Source organism: Vespa crabro, chromosome 6 (genome assembly GCF_910589235.1).
Source record: "Vespa crabro chromosome 6, iyVesCrab1.2, whole genome shotgun sequence".
Classification (NCBI taxonomy): Eukaryota; Metazoa; Arthropoda; class Insecta; order Hymenoptera; family Vespidae; genus Vespa; species Vespa crabro.
Genome location: NC_060960.1, coordinates 1,778,086 through 1,797,598, shown reverse-complemented (window position 1 = coordinate 1,797,598; position 19,513 = coordinate 1,778,086). Strand labels below are relative to the sequence as shown.

Sequence of the window (19,513 nt, the reverse complement as noted above, 5' to 3'; positions counted from 1 at the left end):
TCGGAGATAAATTATGTTTTCCGCTCTTCTTCAAATAAAAAGATTTCGCTCGAGGAATTCGAGTATTGGGTATTTAAAAAATGTCCTATAGGTCAGTCGACGATTAGTTTAGAAACTATATTTGGTTTGATAGATAATGATAGTAAGTAGATACAATAGAAAATTGTAAAGATTATTTTATAATTTGTAACTTAAAAAAATAAAAAAGGATATCTATATATTTGTAGATAAAGGATATTTAACAATGACAGATTTATGGAAAGCTAGTGAAGTTATTGACATGAGAATATCACCATCGATATGGTATAAAACATTTAAAGAATTAGATCAGTACCAAAAGGGATATATTGATCTGGCTGAGTTTATATACATTTTCACTAATATCAAAAATAATATTAATCTTAGTTATACATAATAAATGATTTAATGCACTCAACAATATCAGATGATTCTAATAATTATAAATTATTTATGCACATTTTTATTCATTAGAAAAATGCTTTTTCTCACTGTATTATTCTTACCTTCTCTTTCTCAGACTTATATACGAAAATATAATCCTATATTAACAATAACATTATACTTTATAAATTATTTCTTCACGTGCGATCGTTATTTAATACTACCAAAATAATCATATACATAAGTATGATTATGATGTAGATACTGAAAAAGTATGTACATTTACAGATACTATATCGCACGAAATTTATTCTTTGTCTGAAAACTCTTGATTAGCTAAACTGTAGAAATACGAATCAGCATTTTGTATCAATAAATTTGGTTCATCAAATTCTAATATTTCTCCATCACCCATCACTAATACCCTAAAATAAAAACCAACAATTGAATACAAATTTAAATATTTTCACATACATGATAAATATTTAAATACAAAAATTATTATACCTATCACAATGCATAATTGTTCTTATTCTATGAGCTATAGTAATAACAGTGGCACTTCGGAAAGAAGACTTTATTGTTGATTGAATAAATTTATCCGTTTCTTGATCAACATTGGCAGTCGCCTCGTCTATACAAACTATCTGTAAAAATATAATTTTATTTAAACATTGGTATCATTAAAAATAATTTCTTACACTTTCTGATATATTAATATAAACACAAATATACCTTAGCATTATGCAGAATAGCTCTAACTAGACATAACAATTGTCTCTGACCTGCACTCAAATTATTACCACCTTCATCTAATTGAGCCCCTAAACCTCCTAAACGATAAATTAATGAATGAACCTTACATTTCTCTAAGGCTTTATATATATGTAAATCTGAATATTGATTTAATGGATCAACATTTTCTCGAATAGTTCCTGAGAAAAGGAATGGGCGCTGAGGTATTATAGATAATCGAGACCTAAAATCATGTTTATAGTTTCTTATAATATACTTATATAAATAATTATTATATATTATTACATTTTCAAAAACTTAATATTACCTTAGTGCACTCAATTGTAAAGTTTGAATGTTAACATTATCTATTAATATGCTTCCTAAGTTTATCTCTACCAATCTAAATAAGGACGTAAGAATAGAAGTTTTTCCAGCACCAGTACGTCCTACGATACCAATCTTCTCAGCTGGCCGAGTGATAAATGATACTTCTTTCAATGATGGTATTAAATGCTCTCTATAAGAAAAACCTTTAGTTAGAATTATAATGAAATTATATTATAATAATTACATTTTAAATACTTACCTATATTTTAAAACAACATTTTTGAACTCTACAACACCTTGACTTGGCCAAGCATATGGTGGATTCTCTCCACCTATAGTTTCTACTGGAATATCATCTAAATATTGTTTTACTCGCTCGATTGCGATCATTTCTCTTTCTGTTTCAGTAAATGCATTTACTACACCAGATAATAAACTTGTTACAGATAAAGCGTATGTAATTGCTAGACCTATTAAACCTGGATCTGCTATATCATACTGATGTTGTAAAACAGCTATAATGCTGACACCTGCTAAAAGTGAAACTCCTATAAATTGTAATCTAAGAGAAAGCCATTGACTAGCCGAAATTGAAGCAAATTGTGTTTTTTGACTAGCTTCCAATAAAAGTTCATTTTCTTGTTTAAAACGGGATACAGCTCGAAAAGCTCTAATACTGGTAAGTCCATACAATGTTTCATTGAAATGAGCATAAAGAGGTGATAGTGCTGTACTGGATAGACGTTTTAATTCTCTAGATGTTAACCTAAATTGAGATAAAATTTATAATATAGATAAATCACATAACAACACTAAAAATAATTACTTGTGATTAAAAAATATTTCTGGTAATAAAATTTGGATATAAATTTTCAAGAATAATACCTATAATGATTTTGTATCCAATGATAAACTGGGATAAGTGGAGCCAAAATCAAAAATATCCATGGTAATCCATAGGCTGTTACAATGATTGTTGCAACTAAACCAAATAACTGAGCAAATAAAATATTTGTAATAAATGGTAGAGTATCGTCAATTGTATATGTGTCTGATGAAAATCTGTTTATAATTCTTCCCAATGGTTGAATGTCAAAAAATATATTTCTGGCCTAAAAAATAATATAATTATCAAATAATAATCATATATATATATATATATATATGATATTTATAATAGCTTGTCATTACCTTTATTGCTGTTTTTAACAGCTGTTTATGAATAAAAGTAGCTGCTTGAATTCCACCATACGCAAATATAAATGCTCTTATTAATGTAAAAATTGAATTAATTAAAGCTAAGAGGCCATATACAGTCAAGTAATAGTTATCATTTTGTACAGTGTAGTTATTGAAATAATATTCTAATTTTTCTGATAATGGCTTAATAGTTGAATTGAGCGACGATATATTAGTATGTGTAACCCAATAAGATAACCACAAATCTGTTATATTTTTGGAACTTTGCATTAATAGCATAGAAATCAATATAGATATCGCTAAATAACGTCCAACAGCTGTAATATAAGATGTATACACTCTAAATTTTAAATTTCCTTTCTCTGTATATTCTTCATTAAATACAGCATTTTCTTCCAAGTTTAAAGGTTGATTTAATTCATTTAATATCATTTTTCTAGATTTATGATTCAAACCAGTTCCAAATGATTCAGAAGATAACAAATAATCTTCTACATCAGGTATAACATCACATGGTTTCCCCTTTTTGATAATCTTTCCATTTAACATTTCTATAACTACATCTGCATGTATCAAATATTGAGTTTGATGTGTGCATAGTACCCTTGTTTTATTTTTTAATAAGCCTAAGATAACATGCTGAAAAACATGAGCAGCTACATTCGTATCTAATGTCGCTAAAACATCATCCAATAAATATATATCTTTATCTGCATATATAGCTCGAGCCAAAGAAATTCTAGTTTTCTGGCCTCCGCTCAATGTATTTCCAGCCTCGCCTATGGCAGTTAAATCTCTTTTTGGTAATGAATTTATATCATCAAAAAGAGCACATGCTTCCAAAACACTCCTACATAATATAAAAATATATTAATGTATATTATAATTTATTATATTTATAATAATATTTGAGCAAAATTGTTTAAAAGAATATTTACTTGTATTTATTATGATCATAAGTTTTTCCAAAAAGTATATTCTCTCGAATAGTGCCACATTGCAACCAAGGATTCTGCTTCACATATCCAAAGCCTTTGTTTATATCGTTTAATGCAACAGTACCATGAACTTTTGTTACTTCTGCTAAAATAGCATTAAGCAATAGTGATTTTCCACTGCCTACTTCACCCATAATTCCAATCAACTGTCCCTGTATCAATCAATTATGATTTATTGAAATAAAATCCACATATAAACTTTAATTACCTTTTGTACTGTAATATTAATATCGCATAAATTGAAGGTATCATTGTCTTCAAAAGTAACATTCTTCTTAGCCTCTAAATTAGAACTAGAAGGTTTCGTTAAATCTTTGAAATTTGGAAGTTCAACACTATCACTATGATGTCCTGTCACAGTTGTCACATTTTTAAACATAATGTCAATTCCTGGTGGACTTTCCATATAATATGAAAATATATTCATATCTGGTAACTATTTAACATGAAATAAATGTCATAATATATACAATTTGATATATAAATGAGATATTTAAAATTTACTTGAAAATATACACACGTCTAGCATCCTTTGAACTCTCTTGACCGAAACCCATGCTTCTGTAAGACCATTCAATACCCATGGAAATGCATTTAGTGGACCAATTAGCATATTTAATAATGCCATGCTAGTAAAGACTGTTTTAGCATTAAGTTTATTGCCAAGTAGTACGTATGTTGAAAAAGTCAAAATTGATATCAAAACAGGTGTTGTTGCCCAAAAGTATACACATAAAGCATCTAAATATTTTCTCCCACTTAAATATTTTATTTCCCTCTCTCGTAATTCTATAAAAAAATCAAAAGTAAGTATAATTAAGAATTACTTTAGTATATAAATTGATACAAGTATACTAACTTAAAATGTTCCTTGAAAAGTATTCTTCCCATACATTTAACTTTATCGTAGTTATGCCACGTAGTGTTTCACCCATAATTCTAACTCTTTTATCTTTATATTCCATCAATTTTGTACTAAGAACCCCAATTTTATTTGCAATTATTTTATTTATTGGTATAAGTACAGCAGCAAAAGAAACTCCAGCTAGGAATGAAATTCCTATTTGTTGGTAGAGAAGATATAGTGTCACAATCAGCTAAAAACAGGATATATGTATTTTTTATACCAATATAATTTAAATTTAAATCCGCAGCAATACTAGAAATTTACCTGCATTGGTATACTCCAAAATGTGTGAAAACTTGGACAACTGTTAACAAGCCTGTCATTATCTGTAGTCACAAAATTAACAATTTCACCAAAATTAAATTGCTGATGTAAGTGGACATTTGAAGAGTGTAAAGTTTTTCTGTAAATTAATGTAACAATTGTTGATCGTATTTTCAAACCAACAACGGACATCCAAAATGTAAAATGCGCATTACAAAAAGCACCTATAAAATACATCATGGGTTAATTATTTATAAATGTTATAATAAAAATAATAATTCTTACCTACTAAAGAACTAATAATTATTAAAGATGCATATAAATATCCGTATGAAATAGATTCATTTTTGTCTTCAATGAAACTTATTAATCTGTTTAGTAATATAGGTCCCATAAATGAAGAACAATCTGCAATAAATTTTAATATTCCAACTGCATAAAACTGCCATCCAAAACATCTATGCAAAAGACTAAGTAATGTCAACTTATTTTTAATAACGTTTGTATCTTGTTGTAATATTCTTTCATTAGCAATTATTTCCTCTGTACCACCGATTGAAGCTTGAATCTAAAGCATATTACAATGATTTCACAAAATATAACAAAAATAAACAACAATAACATTATAAAAAAGTATTTTGCTATTTACAGGAACTTTAGAATGTTTATCTATTTCTTGATTAATAGCATTTGTGCTAATACTTTCTGGTAAATCAAATAAATCATCTGTGTGATTTAATAATCCTTGTACACCTTTTTCCATCAATGGTGTCACCCAATGGAATAGCAATTTTGAACCAAGAGTAGCATCCTCCATTGCAGTCCCGAGATAACTTGGGTCTTGCTCTCCAGGAAAGTGTACATAAGATGAAGTGGGTGTATTCAATAATGCAGTATGTTCCCCTACCTACAAAAATATAATATAAATAAAGAATGTATGAGATGAATTCTGATTGAAAAGGTAAACAATATGTAATAACTTACTTCATAATGCAGAGATCTTGCAGATTCTGATCTATTATTGATAGGTACCAGTGTTAATGCATAAAGTATCAAAAGTGTTACTGTAATGATACTGAATCCCAATGACAAATTAGGTAAGACATCATCCATGGATTTGTTATTGATATGACTTCGCAATAATAATATAGAAATGACAGTCAATAAAAATATCAATGCTCGAATCAATAATGGACCACGCACATTATCATTATTTCTTCTTTTTAAGCTTAGAATAAAACAGAGATGAACAACCCATGCTAATCCTTCAGTTCCTGCTACAAGATAATCAATTGGTTTAACAGCAGTTGCTTTATTTTTAAATGCAGTAAGTTCTGGTTTATACTCTTGCGTATATGATAATAATATTGGAGAATCTGTAGCCTTTATACTACTTTTAGATGAAAAGATCAATTTAGCAAAATTTGCTGTGTCATTTATTCCATTACGGATTGTATTTATTATATTGACAGGATTAAAATTGAAGTCTTCGTTATGTGATAACGTATCGAGTCTATTAGTTATAGATGATATATTGCTCTTCAATTCCTCATTCATCGAAGAAATAGTAGTATTAGTTAAAATGATATAAGCTCTTATTATAGGAAGCAATATAAGACACAGTGTAATTAAAATTCTAATAGATATTACATAGAGACAGTGACTTCCACGAAGTAGAGATACATTTTGCTTTCCGCAATGATATGCAGAAATAATGGCTATTAAAATTAAAACTGGTACCTGTAAATAATCAAATACATTTAAGTCAAATAATTAGATAAATAAAAAAGTACTCTAATTACTTATATGAATTTTATTATAATACTTGAAGGCAAAGTTGTTGAAAACAAATTCCAAGATCATGTGTTTCAGGATTTAATGGTTTAATGCCACCAGAACGTCCACACAATTCCGTCCAATTCCAAATCCATGTCCCTCCACCTGTATCTCTTAGCCAAGCATTCTCCATACCTTTATATTATCAATTACCTTGAAGATAAAACAAATTTTGTTATAAAATTATATAATTTTAATATAAATAAAAAACAAAAAATATGAAAACTAAGATATATTTCAACGTATTAATAGAGAATATTTGTCTTTAGAAAAAAAAAGATGGAATCATTTAAAATTTCATCACAACACTATTAATAACACTAAGTATTCCTTTATTGTTTGAATACACACATCCACTCATCTCTTAGAGAAAGGTTTATATTAAGAATATGCATTAAAAACATACATGTATACCTAGTGAAATTTTAATTAAAATAATTTAAAACTATAAAGAATAAATCTCAAGAACAACTTTACTTTCTCTCTCTCTCAAATATATAATACATAACAAACAATGAAATTATCACTTCGGAAATACAATGAAACACAATATAACAATTATAAAAAAAATCATGATATATTTTATATATAATATTTGCACAATTAAAAAAATATGTATTACTTTTTTATATTTCACTTTCAATGATTTTTATTTTTTATTATATATGCACTATATTACTTTGACATTGCTTTTAGTATATGCGAAGTTGACGCGGTTAACTCAAGATTAAATTGTGATTAATACTGAGAATTCCTAACTGTTACTTACACTTCGAATACGATCCCTATAGATATTAGTGACGTAAAATTAGTTTACTATCGATTTTGAATAATCGTGAAACATAACTCTATCTGTTATAAACAATAAATAAAAAATTAAGTAAATAATATGCCAAGGAAAACGAGTTAGAGCACATGTTTGTGATTGTATCGTTTATATAACCAGAAAAGGAGAACCATCTTATCCTATTTTTTTTTTTATCTTATCATAATAATGTGTTATATTTACGTAATGAATTATATGAATACGATTTTCTATATAAATAAATAAAAGCAGCAGTTATCAAAACATTTAATGATGCTTATGGAAAGACAAGTTTCAAACGTGGAACAGAATTCTATCAAAACAATGACAGAGGTTAGAAATAACTTGGAAGATGAATTGTTGAATTATTTGGCTGAAAGTGATGCAAATTTTAAAAGTCAACAAAAAGATGATCCTGAATTAACATTTGAAGAAAAGCGAACAATTGCAAGTAATTTACTTCAAAAAAGTCATTGTTTATTTCTTGCAAAATTTGGACATTATTTACGTGAAGAACATTTAAAATATTTTGATAACGCTAAGGATGAAAATTATGAAATATCCTATCATATAAACAGATTACACAGACATTTTAATAATTCTATAAGACAAAGAGATATAAAAAATAGGCGATATGAGGCACTTAAAAAATTGATAGAGGAAGGAGAATATTTCAGTGAATGTGAAATGATGAAACGGAACCCATTATTATATGAACAACTTGTTGGACAATATTTAACAAAAAAGCAAAAAGAAACTCGTGATAATATAGATATGAAAAGTATTACCTTCGTTCATCTCCTCATGGAAAGTATTGAAAGAGATTGGGCTAAAGAACGTGAAAAATTACAAAAAGAAGAAGAAGATAATGTTCTAGAAGAGAATGATTCTGATGATTCTGATGATAATGAAGATGATGATGATGATGATGATGATGATGATGATGATGATGATGATACAAATGAAAATTGTTCCTTGAAACTTTCAAATCTGAAAGCGGAACAAAATAAATCTTGGGGTGAATTATCTAATGTTCAAGTTAATAAAGAAGATGAAAACAAAACAAAACATATACATAAATATATACAAAAAATCTCAACAAAAGAAAAAGAGATACTTAAAGAGGAATTTGTAACACATATGTATCAAAGCTTTCTAGAAGGGAAAGATCCTGATTTTGATTATAGGTATTAAAAAAATAAGTATTGTTTTATATATATATATATTTATTATAGATATATATATATATTATAGATATATATATATATATATTTATATATATTATCTATATATTATAGATATATAGATATATATATTATTATAGATATATATATATATTTATTACATAAAATTATTAATATTGCTAACGTGAGATTTTATTTAAGATAAACAAGAATTTTGTATGTATTTATTTAATATTTTGTTCTAGCATGGTCGATAATAATGAAGCATATGATAATGTAGATTTGCGAACTCAAGATGAAGAAGAAAAATATTTTGATTCAGAATCTCCTGAAACTATTATTCCAGAAAATGGCATAGTTCAGAATGAATCTGAAGATGAATTGGATGCTTACATGCGATCGTTGAAGGTTAATTAATATTTCTTTCAATCAGTTCATTCCAAAAGTTCTGACTTACAGAAGAGTTATTTATTCAATAGGAACAGACTTCTACAAACACATATAGTGTGGACAATGAGACATGAATTTATAGATATAGTATCTTAGGATAAATATTGTAAATATAAAAACAAAGACTTTTAAAAGATTACCAAGTGTTTTTGATCATTTCTGATATTGTTTTTATATTTCTGATTATTGTTTTTATATACATATAAAAATGTATGCAAACTTTTTATTTTATATGTCTAATAAGTATATATTCAATATAATATATTCAATTTCATTTAATCCATTGATTTTTCTATATTTTACATTAAAAATTAATTAATAAATGATATGTATAATCAAATATCTAAGTAGATAGAAAGGAGAATATATTTATATATTTTAATTGATATTATTAATATTAAACATCTGAATTTTATTATTTCATTATTATTATATCATAATTAATTTTAATTTATTATGAATTATTTTAACAATTTGTATCTTTTGAAAATACATTACAAATTATAAACACAATCAAAGATAATTTGATAATATTAAAAATATTAATACAAGGTAATGTGGTAACGAGATTTAATTTAATTATGTTAAATAAACAATATTTTTATTTATTACATATAAAATATAAAGTAATTCAACATTTCGTATTTATTAACGTACCTTAAATAAAAATAATTTTGATGTAAAATTTATTTAAATGCGAATTTCAAACTCGAATTATTATTGCTCGCCGATGATATAAATAATAACAAAATGAGTTGTTTAGATGACTTTAACAAGTGACAATAGTCTACGGAAAGATACCAAACAGTGAACATTAAAAACGTTTAAACTTATTCAATTAAATAATTATTTATTTCGATTGTTTTACATTTATTTAAACTGTGTATAGCATAAAATGTTCAAATAAAATTACTTTAGAAAGAAACAATATTACTCAATTGCAAGTCTATTTTCGTTATCCTTAAAAAGTTATATATATGTTCTTCGATACGATTTCTAATTAACGATACTATTGCGAAAATATCCTGCTAATGTCTTTCCTATTGGTCTTTAAGCAAAGTCGCCATTGAATGCATATTTGATAGAAATTGTCATTATTAGTTATTACGTTTTCAGCGTTTATTAAGATATCGGCGAATTGGTTGTAACATTTAGGAATCCTCAAACATTCAATGTAAGCATAACTGATGGAAAAGGAAACTTGGTTACATGGAAAAGAGAAATACCATGAAGAATTAATAGCTGCAGATATACATACATATGTGTATCAGTCGTACAATGTACCTACCGGCTTGACAACGCTCTATCAAAAGAACTATACTGAAATCAAGTATATATTCCTTGTTGAGAGGGTATTTTCGAAGTGTGGTGATTATTTTTTCATAAAAAATGGTAAATACTGTATCACTAAATAATGTATTTTATATTTGCTTGAAAGCTTTATTAACCTTATCATCTAAGTAAAGATACAAGTGACTTTTCTTAAACATCAAATTTATTGCATGAAAAGGTTAATCTGTGTAAAAATGTTAAAGTATATATGTCCTTCGAGTAAATCTTCACACATTTAAAAAAAAATATATTTCTTTTTAAATAATTAATTTATTATACAGTTGGTTTTATTAAAATTTGATATTTCTGTTGTAGTATATAATAACTTTTTAAAAATAATAATATTAAAGTAGACTCTTTATATATAAATATATACTATTTTAGTTATTTTATTCATTTGTTTCATTTCTACAATGTAGTATTTTTTCATATTTAATTCGTCATCTTTTTGATATTCGTAATAAATTAGTCGTGAAGAAATAATAAATTGTAAACAAATATGTTATTTATCGGGTTAAATAGTTCTTATTTAGTAAATGCAATTATCTCAATGACCTCTCAGATGCTTAAGCATAATAAATGGTGCATGCTTAATTTGAATGGCTTACCTGGCATGGTACTACCTGGTGTTCCTGGTAGGTATCTTTATTTTTCTCGCAGCCAATGACATCTGCCATGACTGGGGTGGAAGAACAAGAAAAACTCCTTGAAGATGCAATAGGCGTGGTCAAAGTTCAAGCTTTTCAAATGAAGCACTGTTTGGATAAGATGAAACTCATGGATGCATTAAAACATGCTTCTACAATGTTAGGAGAACTCAGGACTTCCCTATTAAGTCCAAAAAGTTATTATGAACTTTGTATCCTTAACTTTGTAAATCATCTATTTTTGTTATAATGTGCAATATAAGTTACATATAAAATATAATGTGGAAAAAGTTTTCCTATGATATAAAATTAGATATGGCAATTACAGATGAATTAAGACATTTAGAATTATATTTATTAGATGAATTTCAGAAAGGAAGGAAAGTTACAGATTTATACGAGTTAGTGCAATATGTTGGTAATATCGTACCAAGATTGTATGTTTATATTTTTTATTATACTACATTCTATTTAAATTAGGTTATTAAACTAATAACTATTTTATTAACATTATAGATATTTGCTTATCACAGTTGGATTAGTATATATCAAAACAACTCCAGGCCTAAAAAGAAATCTTCTTCGAGACTTAGTAGAAATGTGTAGAGGTGTACAACATCCTTTAAGAGGTCTTTTTTTGAGAAATTATTTATTACAATGTATACGTAATATATTACCAGATGTTGCAGAAAGTGATGATGAAGATGGAACTGTATGTAAAAAGATTTCAAAAAACAGTTTAGTCTAGAGATTTACATTGTGTTTTTTTTTTAGAGATTTATTCGTTTATTTACAGGTCCGTGATAGCATAGATTTTGTTCTTATGAATTTTGCAGAAATGAATAAGTTATGGGTACGCATGCAACATCAAGGTCACAGTAGAGATAGGGAGAGACGAGAAAGAGAAAGAGAAGAATTAAGAATATTAGTTGGAACAAATCTTGTACGATTAAGTCAATTAGAATCTGTTACATTAGATAAGTATAAAAAGGTAAATTGTTTAAAATTGAATCTCACATTAAATATATTTTGTAAATATTATTTTTACTAAATATTTGTTTCAGTTAGTATTACCAGGTATTTTAGAACAAGTGGTAAGTTGTAGAGATGCAATTGCTCAAGAATATCTCATGGAGTGTATTATACAGGTATGACTAAATAATTCTAAATAAAAAGTAATTAAATATATCCTTAATATATAAATAATAAAATTGTTTAAAATTATATATAGGTATTTCCAGAAGAATTTCATCTACAGACACTAAATGCATTCCTAAAATCTTGTGCAGAATTACAGAATGGAGTAAATGTGAAAAATATAATAATTTCTCTAATAGATAGACTTGCAGCATTCAGTCAGAGATCTGATGGTGTAGGAGGACCAGGAAGTCCTAATCAAGTTCCAGGAATTCCACAGGATGTTAAACTATTTGATGTATTTAGTGATCAAATAGCAACTATTATACAGGTACAAATAATTTATAGATAGAAAATAACTTTGTAGTTTTTATAGTACAAAATTATTCAGTGATGATAGTTCTTATGTAACTATTGATATTTACATGATTATGTATATTTCACACAGCTTCCTTACTCATTAAGTTTAAGTCTGAGAATGATTGAAAAGATAAATTATTTAAAAATGTTTATTGCCATATTTATTAATTTAAATAATATTTTATGCTTTTAGACTAGACAAGATATGCCGTCTGAAGATATAGTTTCTCTTCAAGTAGCTCTCATTAATTTAGCACATAAGTGCTATCCAGACAGGGTAGATTATGTTGACAAAGTTTTGTTAACTACTGTACAAATATTCCAAAAACAAAATGTAGATAAGTATGTATGATAATAAGATAAGCAGTAATAACTATTTTTTTTTTCATTAATTACAGATAAGGTAAATACACTAAAACTTAATTTTTATTTAGGTTGGAGTACAATAGTGCTGTATCAAGAGAATTAGTTAGGTTAATGAAAATTCCTGTAGATAATTACAAAAATATTTTGACTGTCCTAAAATTGGAACATTATGCACCTTTATTAGAATATTTTGATTATGAGGGTAGAAAATTATTAGCTATTTATATAATAACAAATATACTAGAAAATGAAACTTTGATACCAACTCAAGAACAAGTGGATGCTATTTTGTCAATGGTATCACCATTAGTTCAAGACCAATCTGATCAGCCTAGTATAGAAGAAGATCCTGAAGATTTTGCAGAGGAACAAGGACTTCTTGGTCGATTAATTCATCATTTTAAATCTGATACTGCCGATCAACAATATATGATATTGAGTGCTGCCAGAAAACACTTTAGTGCTGGTGGCAATCGAAGAATAAAGTATACACTTCCACCCATTATTTTTCAGGCGTATCAATTAGCTTTTACATATAAAGGATTAAAAGATCAGGTATGTAGATTTTTTTGAAATAAAAAAAGACATGTAAATAAATTAAACTTGTATCTTTCAGGATGATATGTGGCAAAAAAAGTGTCAAAAAATTTTTCAATTTTGTCATACAACTATAACTGCATTAATGAAAGCTGAATTAGCAGAGTTACCGCTAAGGTTGTTTCTTCAAGGAGCTATTGCTATAGGAGAAATTCGTTTTAATAACTTTGAAATGGTTGCTTATGAATTTATGAGTCAAGCATTTTCAATATATGAAGATGAAATTAGTGACTCAAAAGCTCAACTTGCAGCTATCACATTAATTATTGCTACGTTTGAACAGATGAGTTGTTTTAGTGAGGAAAATGCAGAACCAGTGAGAAACCAATGTGCTTTATATGCTAGTAAATTATTACGAAAACCAGATCAATGCAGAGGTGTTGCTACATGTTCACACATATTTTGGTCTGGAAAATCTTTAGCTACAGATGGAAAAGAAGTAAACATTTACGTTTGAAAATATATTAAAATAGTTATTTTATGTCTATATAACTAAAATTGACATAATTTTAGATGCATGATGCAAATAAAGTTTTGGATTGTTTAAAAAAAGGAATAAGAATAGCAAGTCAATGTATGGATACTTCTGTACAAGTACAATTATATGTAGAATTGTTGAATCATTATATCTATTTTTATGAAAAAGGAAATACTGCGGTAAGGTGATAATTAATCATTAAAACAATTATGTAATAACACGTATGAAATATAATATGATTATTTGCTGCAGGTTACGATACAAATTTTAAATCAAGTGATCGCAAAAATTAGGGAAGAACTTCCTAATTTGGAAGTTAGTGAAGAAACAGAACAAATTCAAAAACATTTAGCAAACACATTGGAACACTTAAGGAATAGAATGGAATCACCGGAATCTGAGGGTTTATCTTACCAACGTCTTGTTTTGTAATAATATAAAAAAGCCTTATTAAAATTTTGTATATATGATTCTAAAAAAAAAATTACCTAAAATGCGATAATCTGAAATTTTAGAAGTACGTGTTTATTTAAGATACATCTGTGAAAAACAATTTGATTATATTAGTCTACTTAAATAAAATAAATTGTTATAATAATTTAGTCAAATATTATTAAATTATAATTATGTACAATTATTTTAATAAAAATTTACGAAATGCCTTAACAAATATTTCTTATATATAAACCTAATAAAATATTTGAATTAATATAATTTTAACATTAGATGTATTTTATGGAAAATGATCTTGCATTTAAAATTGTGCATTATATAAACAAGATTAAAATAATAAATTATCGTAATCGAATATTTATAATTTTGCATCAACTTCTCAAATGAGAATTTTTTTTCCAAAAAAGGATCGAGTAGGAACACGATCAAGTAAGATTGAATAGGCTCGAATAATACCGTATAGAATAAAATAAGATCGAAGAAGACCAAATAAAATCGAAAAGGATTATATAGGATCAAATAAGATCAAATATTGGGATTTGGTTGCTGTAAAATACTTCTTATGATAATGACCTTCTGCTGTTTAATGAATTTCCTGTATTTACCGGTAATGATCTAAAACTATTATTCACAAATACATACCAATTGTCACAAGCGATATATTATCTTGCGGAATTAATGAACATTGAAAACGCTCTAAATGTCGAATATTTTACAACAGATAATAATATTATAAAAATGATGATCCTCTTAAGACGCATTAGACGAAAATCATATCAATATTATATTGACACAATATTATATAAACATACATAGCTATACAACGATTTACATACGAATAGCAATCTATTGCCTTGCCGTTGTTCACATATAACTGCATTTATATATCATTTTTGACAAGAGTATTATAGGCCAAAAATTATTAAATCGTTTGAAATATTAACATATTTATTTGATTTTACTGATACAGTTATCGATACAACTAATGATGAAGATTAATTTATCAACTTTTATTTAATTTATACTCGTGTATATTTTTTCATGTATATTTTTTAGTTTCCATTACAATTTTAATTTAAATAGTAAAAGATAATTTTTCTTTTTGCATGACGAGTACAGTCGTTATAGCACAAAATATTTCCATCTATTCATGATGAATATATTTATCAAATACAGTTAACAGATTAAGTTTTGTCAATAATGTCAATAAATTCGGGGAAAGCTACATACTTAACATGTGAACTAGTTGAAAGAAAATTTCTATTTTACCAACTGGATGACTCGATCAAAGGTAATGAATATTTATTTAACAAGTAAGTAACTCAGTCGGTAATAACAATTTAAATATGCAGTTAATTCTTTACACTTAATTTAAATCGTAACAGCGCGTACTATAAAAGCAACAAAATCGCTCTTGTCTGTAAAAATTGAACTAACAGGTTTCACTCGTGTTTCAAATGTTTAACCCGATATACATACCACGAGTCTCATATGATATTATAGAGTAAGGGGTTAAGTAAATAAATATATTAACATGCAAACATATACATTCATTTTATTACAAATTTTTATTTTGAATCATTTTTAATAGCGCGGGCTTTCTGTATGTATATAAGGGCGCCATCTATAATTGTCAATTTGACGAATAAAGTGGTTTGTTGGTGATATAGTGGCACGTGTTTATTTTAAAAAGAGATTTTAAATACGTTTTATAAATAATAATGGGTAAAGGACGGAAACATAAACCAAAAAAAAATTTTGCCGAGAAACGGCGTGAAAAACAACAAGTAAGAATTTATTATTTATTATTGTATATACCAGCAACGATTTAGGGTTATTCTCTCTATTTTAATAATTTGTTATTTTTTCTTCTGTTTTATTTATTAATATATTTTTCTTAATTTTTCTTTGAAATTTATATAGAAGAAAAACGAATGGGATAATACACCACACAGAAGTTATGCTGATATAATCAGAGAAAATAAGGATTTTGAAAATTATTATAAAACACAAAATATAATCCCTGAAGAGAAATGGGATGAATTTATTACTACGATGAGGAAAAATCTACCTGTAGCATTTCGTATTACTGGCTCGAAATCCGAGGCAAAAGTTTTATTAGACATTATAAAGAGTGACTTTTTTAAAGAAATTTTAAATACTAATTTAGAAGATGGCGAAGAAGATACTGACAAGAAAACAATATTACATTGTTTACCATTTTATCCAGAAGAATTAGCATGGCAGTTACAATTAACAAGAAAAGATATTCGTAGATCTGAAGCATATTTCAGGTTACATAATTTTTTAATTGCAGAGACAAATAGTGGTAGTATTAGTAGACAAGAAGTAGTTAGTATGGTACCACCTTTAGTTTTGGATGTAAAACCTGGACATAAGGTAAATATATAAATCGTGAGTTATTTCCTTAATTATGATGTTGATTATATATATATTAATATATATTATTTTTTGTAGGTGCTAGACATGTGTGCTGCACCAGGATCAAAAACAGCACAGTTGATAGAAATGATACACGCTAATGAGGGTAATATACCTCCAGGTATAAATTCGTTATATTTAATATATTTATTTATATGCAAAAGAAATACAACTTGCATATACTAATCAATTTACTTGTCAACAGAAGGTTTTGTGATAGCGAATGATCTTGATAATAATCGTTGTTATATGCTTGTACATCAAGCTAAAAGATTGAATAGTCCTAATATTCTCATCACGAATCATGATTCATCGATCATGCCAAACTTTAGTGTAACTCAGGCAGATGGTACTAAAGACACTTTGAAGTTAGTATAATTCATGTATTAATGTATTCTTCTATTATTCATGTATTAATGCAAACATTACTTTAAATAGATTTGATAGAATACTTGCTGATGTACCATGTAGCGGTGATGGTACAATGAGAAAGAATCCAGATATTTGGTGTAAGTGGAATGCAGCAAATGGTGATAATCTTCATGGGTAAATATCATAGTTGTGTTAATATGATCATAAAAGTTATAATTCATAACTTAAATTGGTTTTTTTAAAGAATTCAATACAGAATAGCAAAGAGAGGATTAGAATTATTAGCAGTTGGAGGTAGGATGGTATATTCTACATGTTCATTAAATCCTGTTGAGAATGAAGCAGTTCTTCACAGAGTTCTCATTGAAACACAGGACTCTGTTCAACTAGTGGATTGTAGAGATTTAGTACCAGGATTAATATGTGATCCTGGTCAGTATTTTTAATTTTCAAAATCATATACATATTTATGTAATTTAAAGAAAATTTTAATAAAGGAATGTTTTAGGTGTAACACATTGGTTACCGGCTTCTAAAAATTTACAATATTATAATTCATGGGAGGATGTACCTCAGCAATGGCAAACGCAGATCAGACCGAAAATGTTTCCACCAAGTAAAGAAGATAGTTCAAAATTTCATCTTGAACGTTGGTAAATTAGAATTATTTGATTTGTTACTTTTCTTTAAATAATTTATTTAGTATAAACGATATAATTTATATTTTTAAATTATATAGTATGAGAATATTACCACATCATCAAGATACAGGAGGCTTTTTTGTTGCTGTACTTGAAAAAGTAAAACCTTTACCATGGGAAAATGAATCAAGTGTATTTAATCAGAACATAGAGAATACAAACATTGATAGTAAAAAGGATGAACTAAGTCTTGAAGAGGAAGCAGAACACGAGGAAACAGAAAATAATTCAGGTGATAAAAAAAGATCATTGGAAGGTGAAAAGAAATGGCAAGAACCTCAAAGAAAACGTAAAAGAGTTGTTGGATATAGAGAAGATCCGTTTGTTTTCTTTAAAGATGATAAAGAAGATGTATGGTTATCAATTAAGTAAGATTTAATATATTGTATTATAATTTTCGTATTGTAGTATACAAAATACTGATCTTTCCCTAAATTTATTAGAGAATTTTATGACATATCTGATGATTTGGATCCACGATGTTTATTAGTCAGATGTCACGAAGGAAAAAAGAAAAACATTTATTTCACGTCACCGGCAATCCGTGATATTGTTATATCGAATGAAAATAAAGTCAAAATGATTAATACAGGTGTTAAGACTTTTGTACGTTGCGATAATAAAAACATGAAATGTGCCTTCAGACTTGCCCAGGAAGGAATGCAAAGTATTTTTCACTATATTGGCAAAGGCAGAAAGCTTAAAGTAATGAAAGAAGACTTAATCATGCTTTTGCAAAACAATGAACCGCGTACACCACCTGAAATTATCAAATTGAGTCCAGTCACTCAAGAACTTCTTAAAGACTTTGGTATTATTTATTTAATATTATATATTAATATTAATTAATATAATTAATAAAATGTATGTATAAACTATTAAATTTTATCCTTAGTAAATAATCTTAACTTTCAGCAACTGGTAGTTGTATACTTTTATACGAAGAAGAAAAAACTGATAAGCTGTATCCATTAAAATTACAGTTAGTAGGTTGGAGAGGTACTATGTCCCTTAGAGCTTATGTGCCTATTCATGATGCGATTCATTATTTACGTTTATTAGGAGCTGACTGTTCAATGTTTGGTATGTAGCCTGAATTCTATAATGATATATACAAAATATATGATTTAAATTGTATAAATAACTATCATTTTTTATATATATTTTTTAGAAAAAAATAAATTCAAAGAAAACCGCACTTTGTCAACAGACGAAATTAATAATGAAGAATCGGTAAGTGAGGAAACCGTAACTGAAGAAAAAATCAGTGAAAATGGTGATTCTTTATAAAAAAAATTCAAATAATTTTTATTACTAGCAGTTATCCCGCGTAATTGTTAGTAATAATTTTATACCAACTTAATGTTCCTTAGAGCAGTGGATGTTCGTTCTTTACCACATATGCATATATATTTGTTATATACAAATAAAATACCTATATATGTATACTTTACTATAAACTTTATACAAGTTTTACATTATTAAAATAGAAATAAACACATAAAGGAATGTCAAAT

The 19,513-nt window shown here is 26.9% G+C and overlaps 5 protein-coding genes across 9 annotated transcripts in view; 4 read left to right on the top strand and 1 right to left on the bottom strand.

The window, feature by feature from the left end:
• LOC124424775 (EF-hand calcium-binding domain-containing protein 11-like) overlaps positions 1-415 on the top strand; it is an 87,589-nt gene extending 87,174 nt beyond the window's left edge. The window contains exons 5-6 of the mRNA XM_046964270.1: positions 1-142; positions 228-415. Of these exons, the coding sequence (XP_046820226.1) occupies positions 1-142; positions 228-415 (330 nt within the window). The remainder of the gene's footprint in view (positions 143-227) is intronic.
• On the bottom strand, positions 93-7,575 carry LOC124424725 (ATP-binding cassette sub-family C member 10). Of its 2 annotated transcripts, none has more exons than XM_046964171.1 (17): positions 7,442-7,575; positions 6,662-6,825; positions 5,821-6,576; positions 5,486-5,743; positions 5,122-5,404; positions 4,837-5,060; positions 4,525-4,762; positions 4,186-4,454; positions 3,874-4,101; positions 3,606-3,817; positions 2,659-3,517; positions 2,353-2,579; positions 1,727-2,233; positions 1,466-1,657; positions 1,138-1,381; positions 910-1,049; positions 93-827 (listed from the first exon to the last, which is right to left on the bottom strand). In XM_046964171.1, exons 2-17 carry the CDS (start codon positions 6,803-6,805, stop codon positions 710-712), a joined length of 4,899 nt encoding a protein of 1,632 aa, XP_046820127.1. In that variant the 5' UTR covers positions 6,806-6,825; positions 7,442-7,575; the 3' UTR covers positions 93-709. The 2 variants fall into 2 exon arrangements, with proteins under 2 accessions (XP_046820127.1, XP_046820126.1); XM_046964170.1 differs by lacking the exon at positions 7,442-7,575 and adding an exon at positions 7,295-7,427.
• Positions 7,576-7,742: 167 nt separating this feature from the next.
• LOC124424727 (coiled-coil domain-containing protein 97) lies at positions 7,743-9,250 on the top strand. The gene is made up of 3 exons (XM_046964175.1): positions 7,743-8,664; positions 8,907-9,069; positions 9,141-9,250. Exons 1-3 carry the CDS (start codon positions 7,748-7,750, stop codon positions 9,183-9,185), a joined length of 1,125 nt encoding a protein of 374 aa, XP_046820131.1. The 5' UTR covers positions 7,743-7,747; the 3' UTR covers positions 9,186-9,250.
• An 869-nt stretch (positions 9,251-10,119) lies between these two features.
• Positions 10,120-14,626, top strand: LOC124424726 (vacuolar protein sorting-associated protein 35). 3 transcript variants are annotated; one of them, XM_046964172.1, is made up of 12 exons: positions 10,120-10,503; positions 11,083-11,302; positions 11,404-11,527; positions 11,607-11,802; positions 11,887-12,081; positions 12,155-12,238; positions 12,322-12,558; positions 12,781-12,929; positions 13,022-13,508; positions 13,570-13,989; positions 14,064-14,207; positions 14,281-14,626. In XM_046964172.1, the coding sequence occupies exons 1-12, from the start codon at positions 10,501-10,503 to the stop codon at positions 14,458-14,460; spliced, it is 2,439 nt and encodes an 812-aa protein (XP_046820128.1). In that variant the 5' UTR covers positions 10,120-10,500; the 3' UTR covers positions 14,461-14,626. The 3 variants fall into 3 exon arrangements, with proteins under 3 accessions (XP_046820128.1, XP_046820129.1, XP_046820130.1); XM_046964173.1 differs by having other exon boundaries at positions 10,129-10,503; positions 11,104-11,302; XM_046964174.1 differs by lacking the exon at positions 10,120-10,503 and adding an exon at positions 10,558-10,621.
• A 1,486-nt stretch (positions 14,627-16,112) lies between these two features.
• Positions 16,113-19,456, top strand: LOC124424913 (tRNA (cytosine(34)-C(5))-methyltransferase). Of its 2 annotated transcripts, none has more exons than XM_046964514.1 (11): positions 16,113-16,268; positions 16,405-16,881; positions 16,960-17,044; positions 17,132-17,291; positions 17,362-17,469; positions 17,540-17,727; positions 17,804-17,948; positions 18,035-18,364; positions 18,440-18,807; positions 18,912-19,079; positions 19,168-19,456. In XM_046964514.1, the coding sequence occupies exons 1-11, from the start codon at positions 16,203-16,205 to the stop codon at positions 19,284-19,286; spliced, it is 2,214 nt and encodes a 737-aa protein (XP_046820470.1). In that variant the 5' UTR covers positions 16,113-16,202; the 3' UTR covers positions 19,287-19,456. The 2 variants fall into 2 exon arrangements, with proteins under 2 accessions (XP_046820470.1, XP_046820469.1); XM_046964513.1 differs by having other exon boundaries at positions 17,129-17,291.
• Positions 19,457-19,513: the final 57 nt, after the last annotated feature.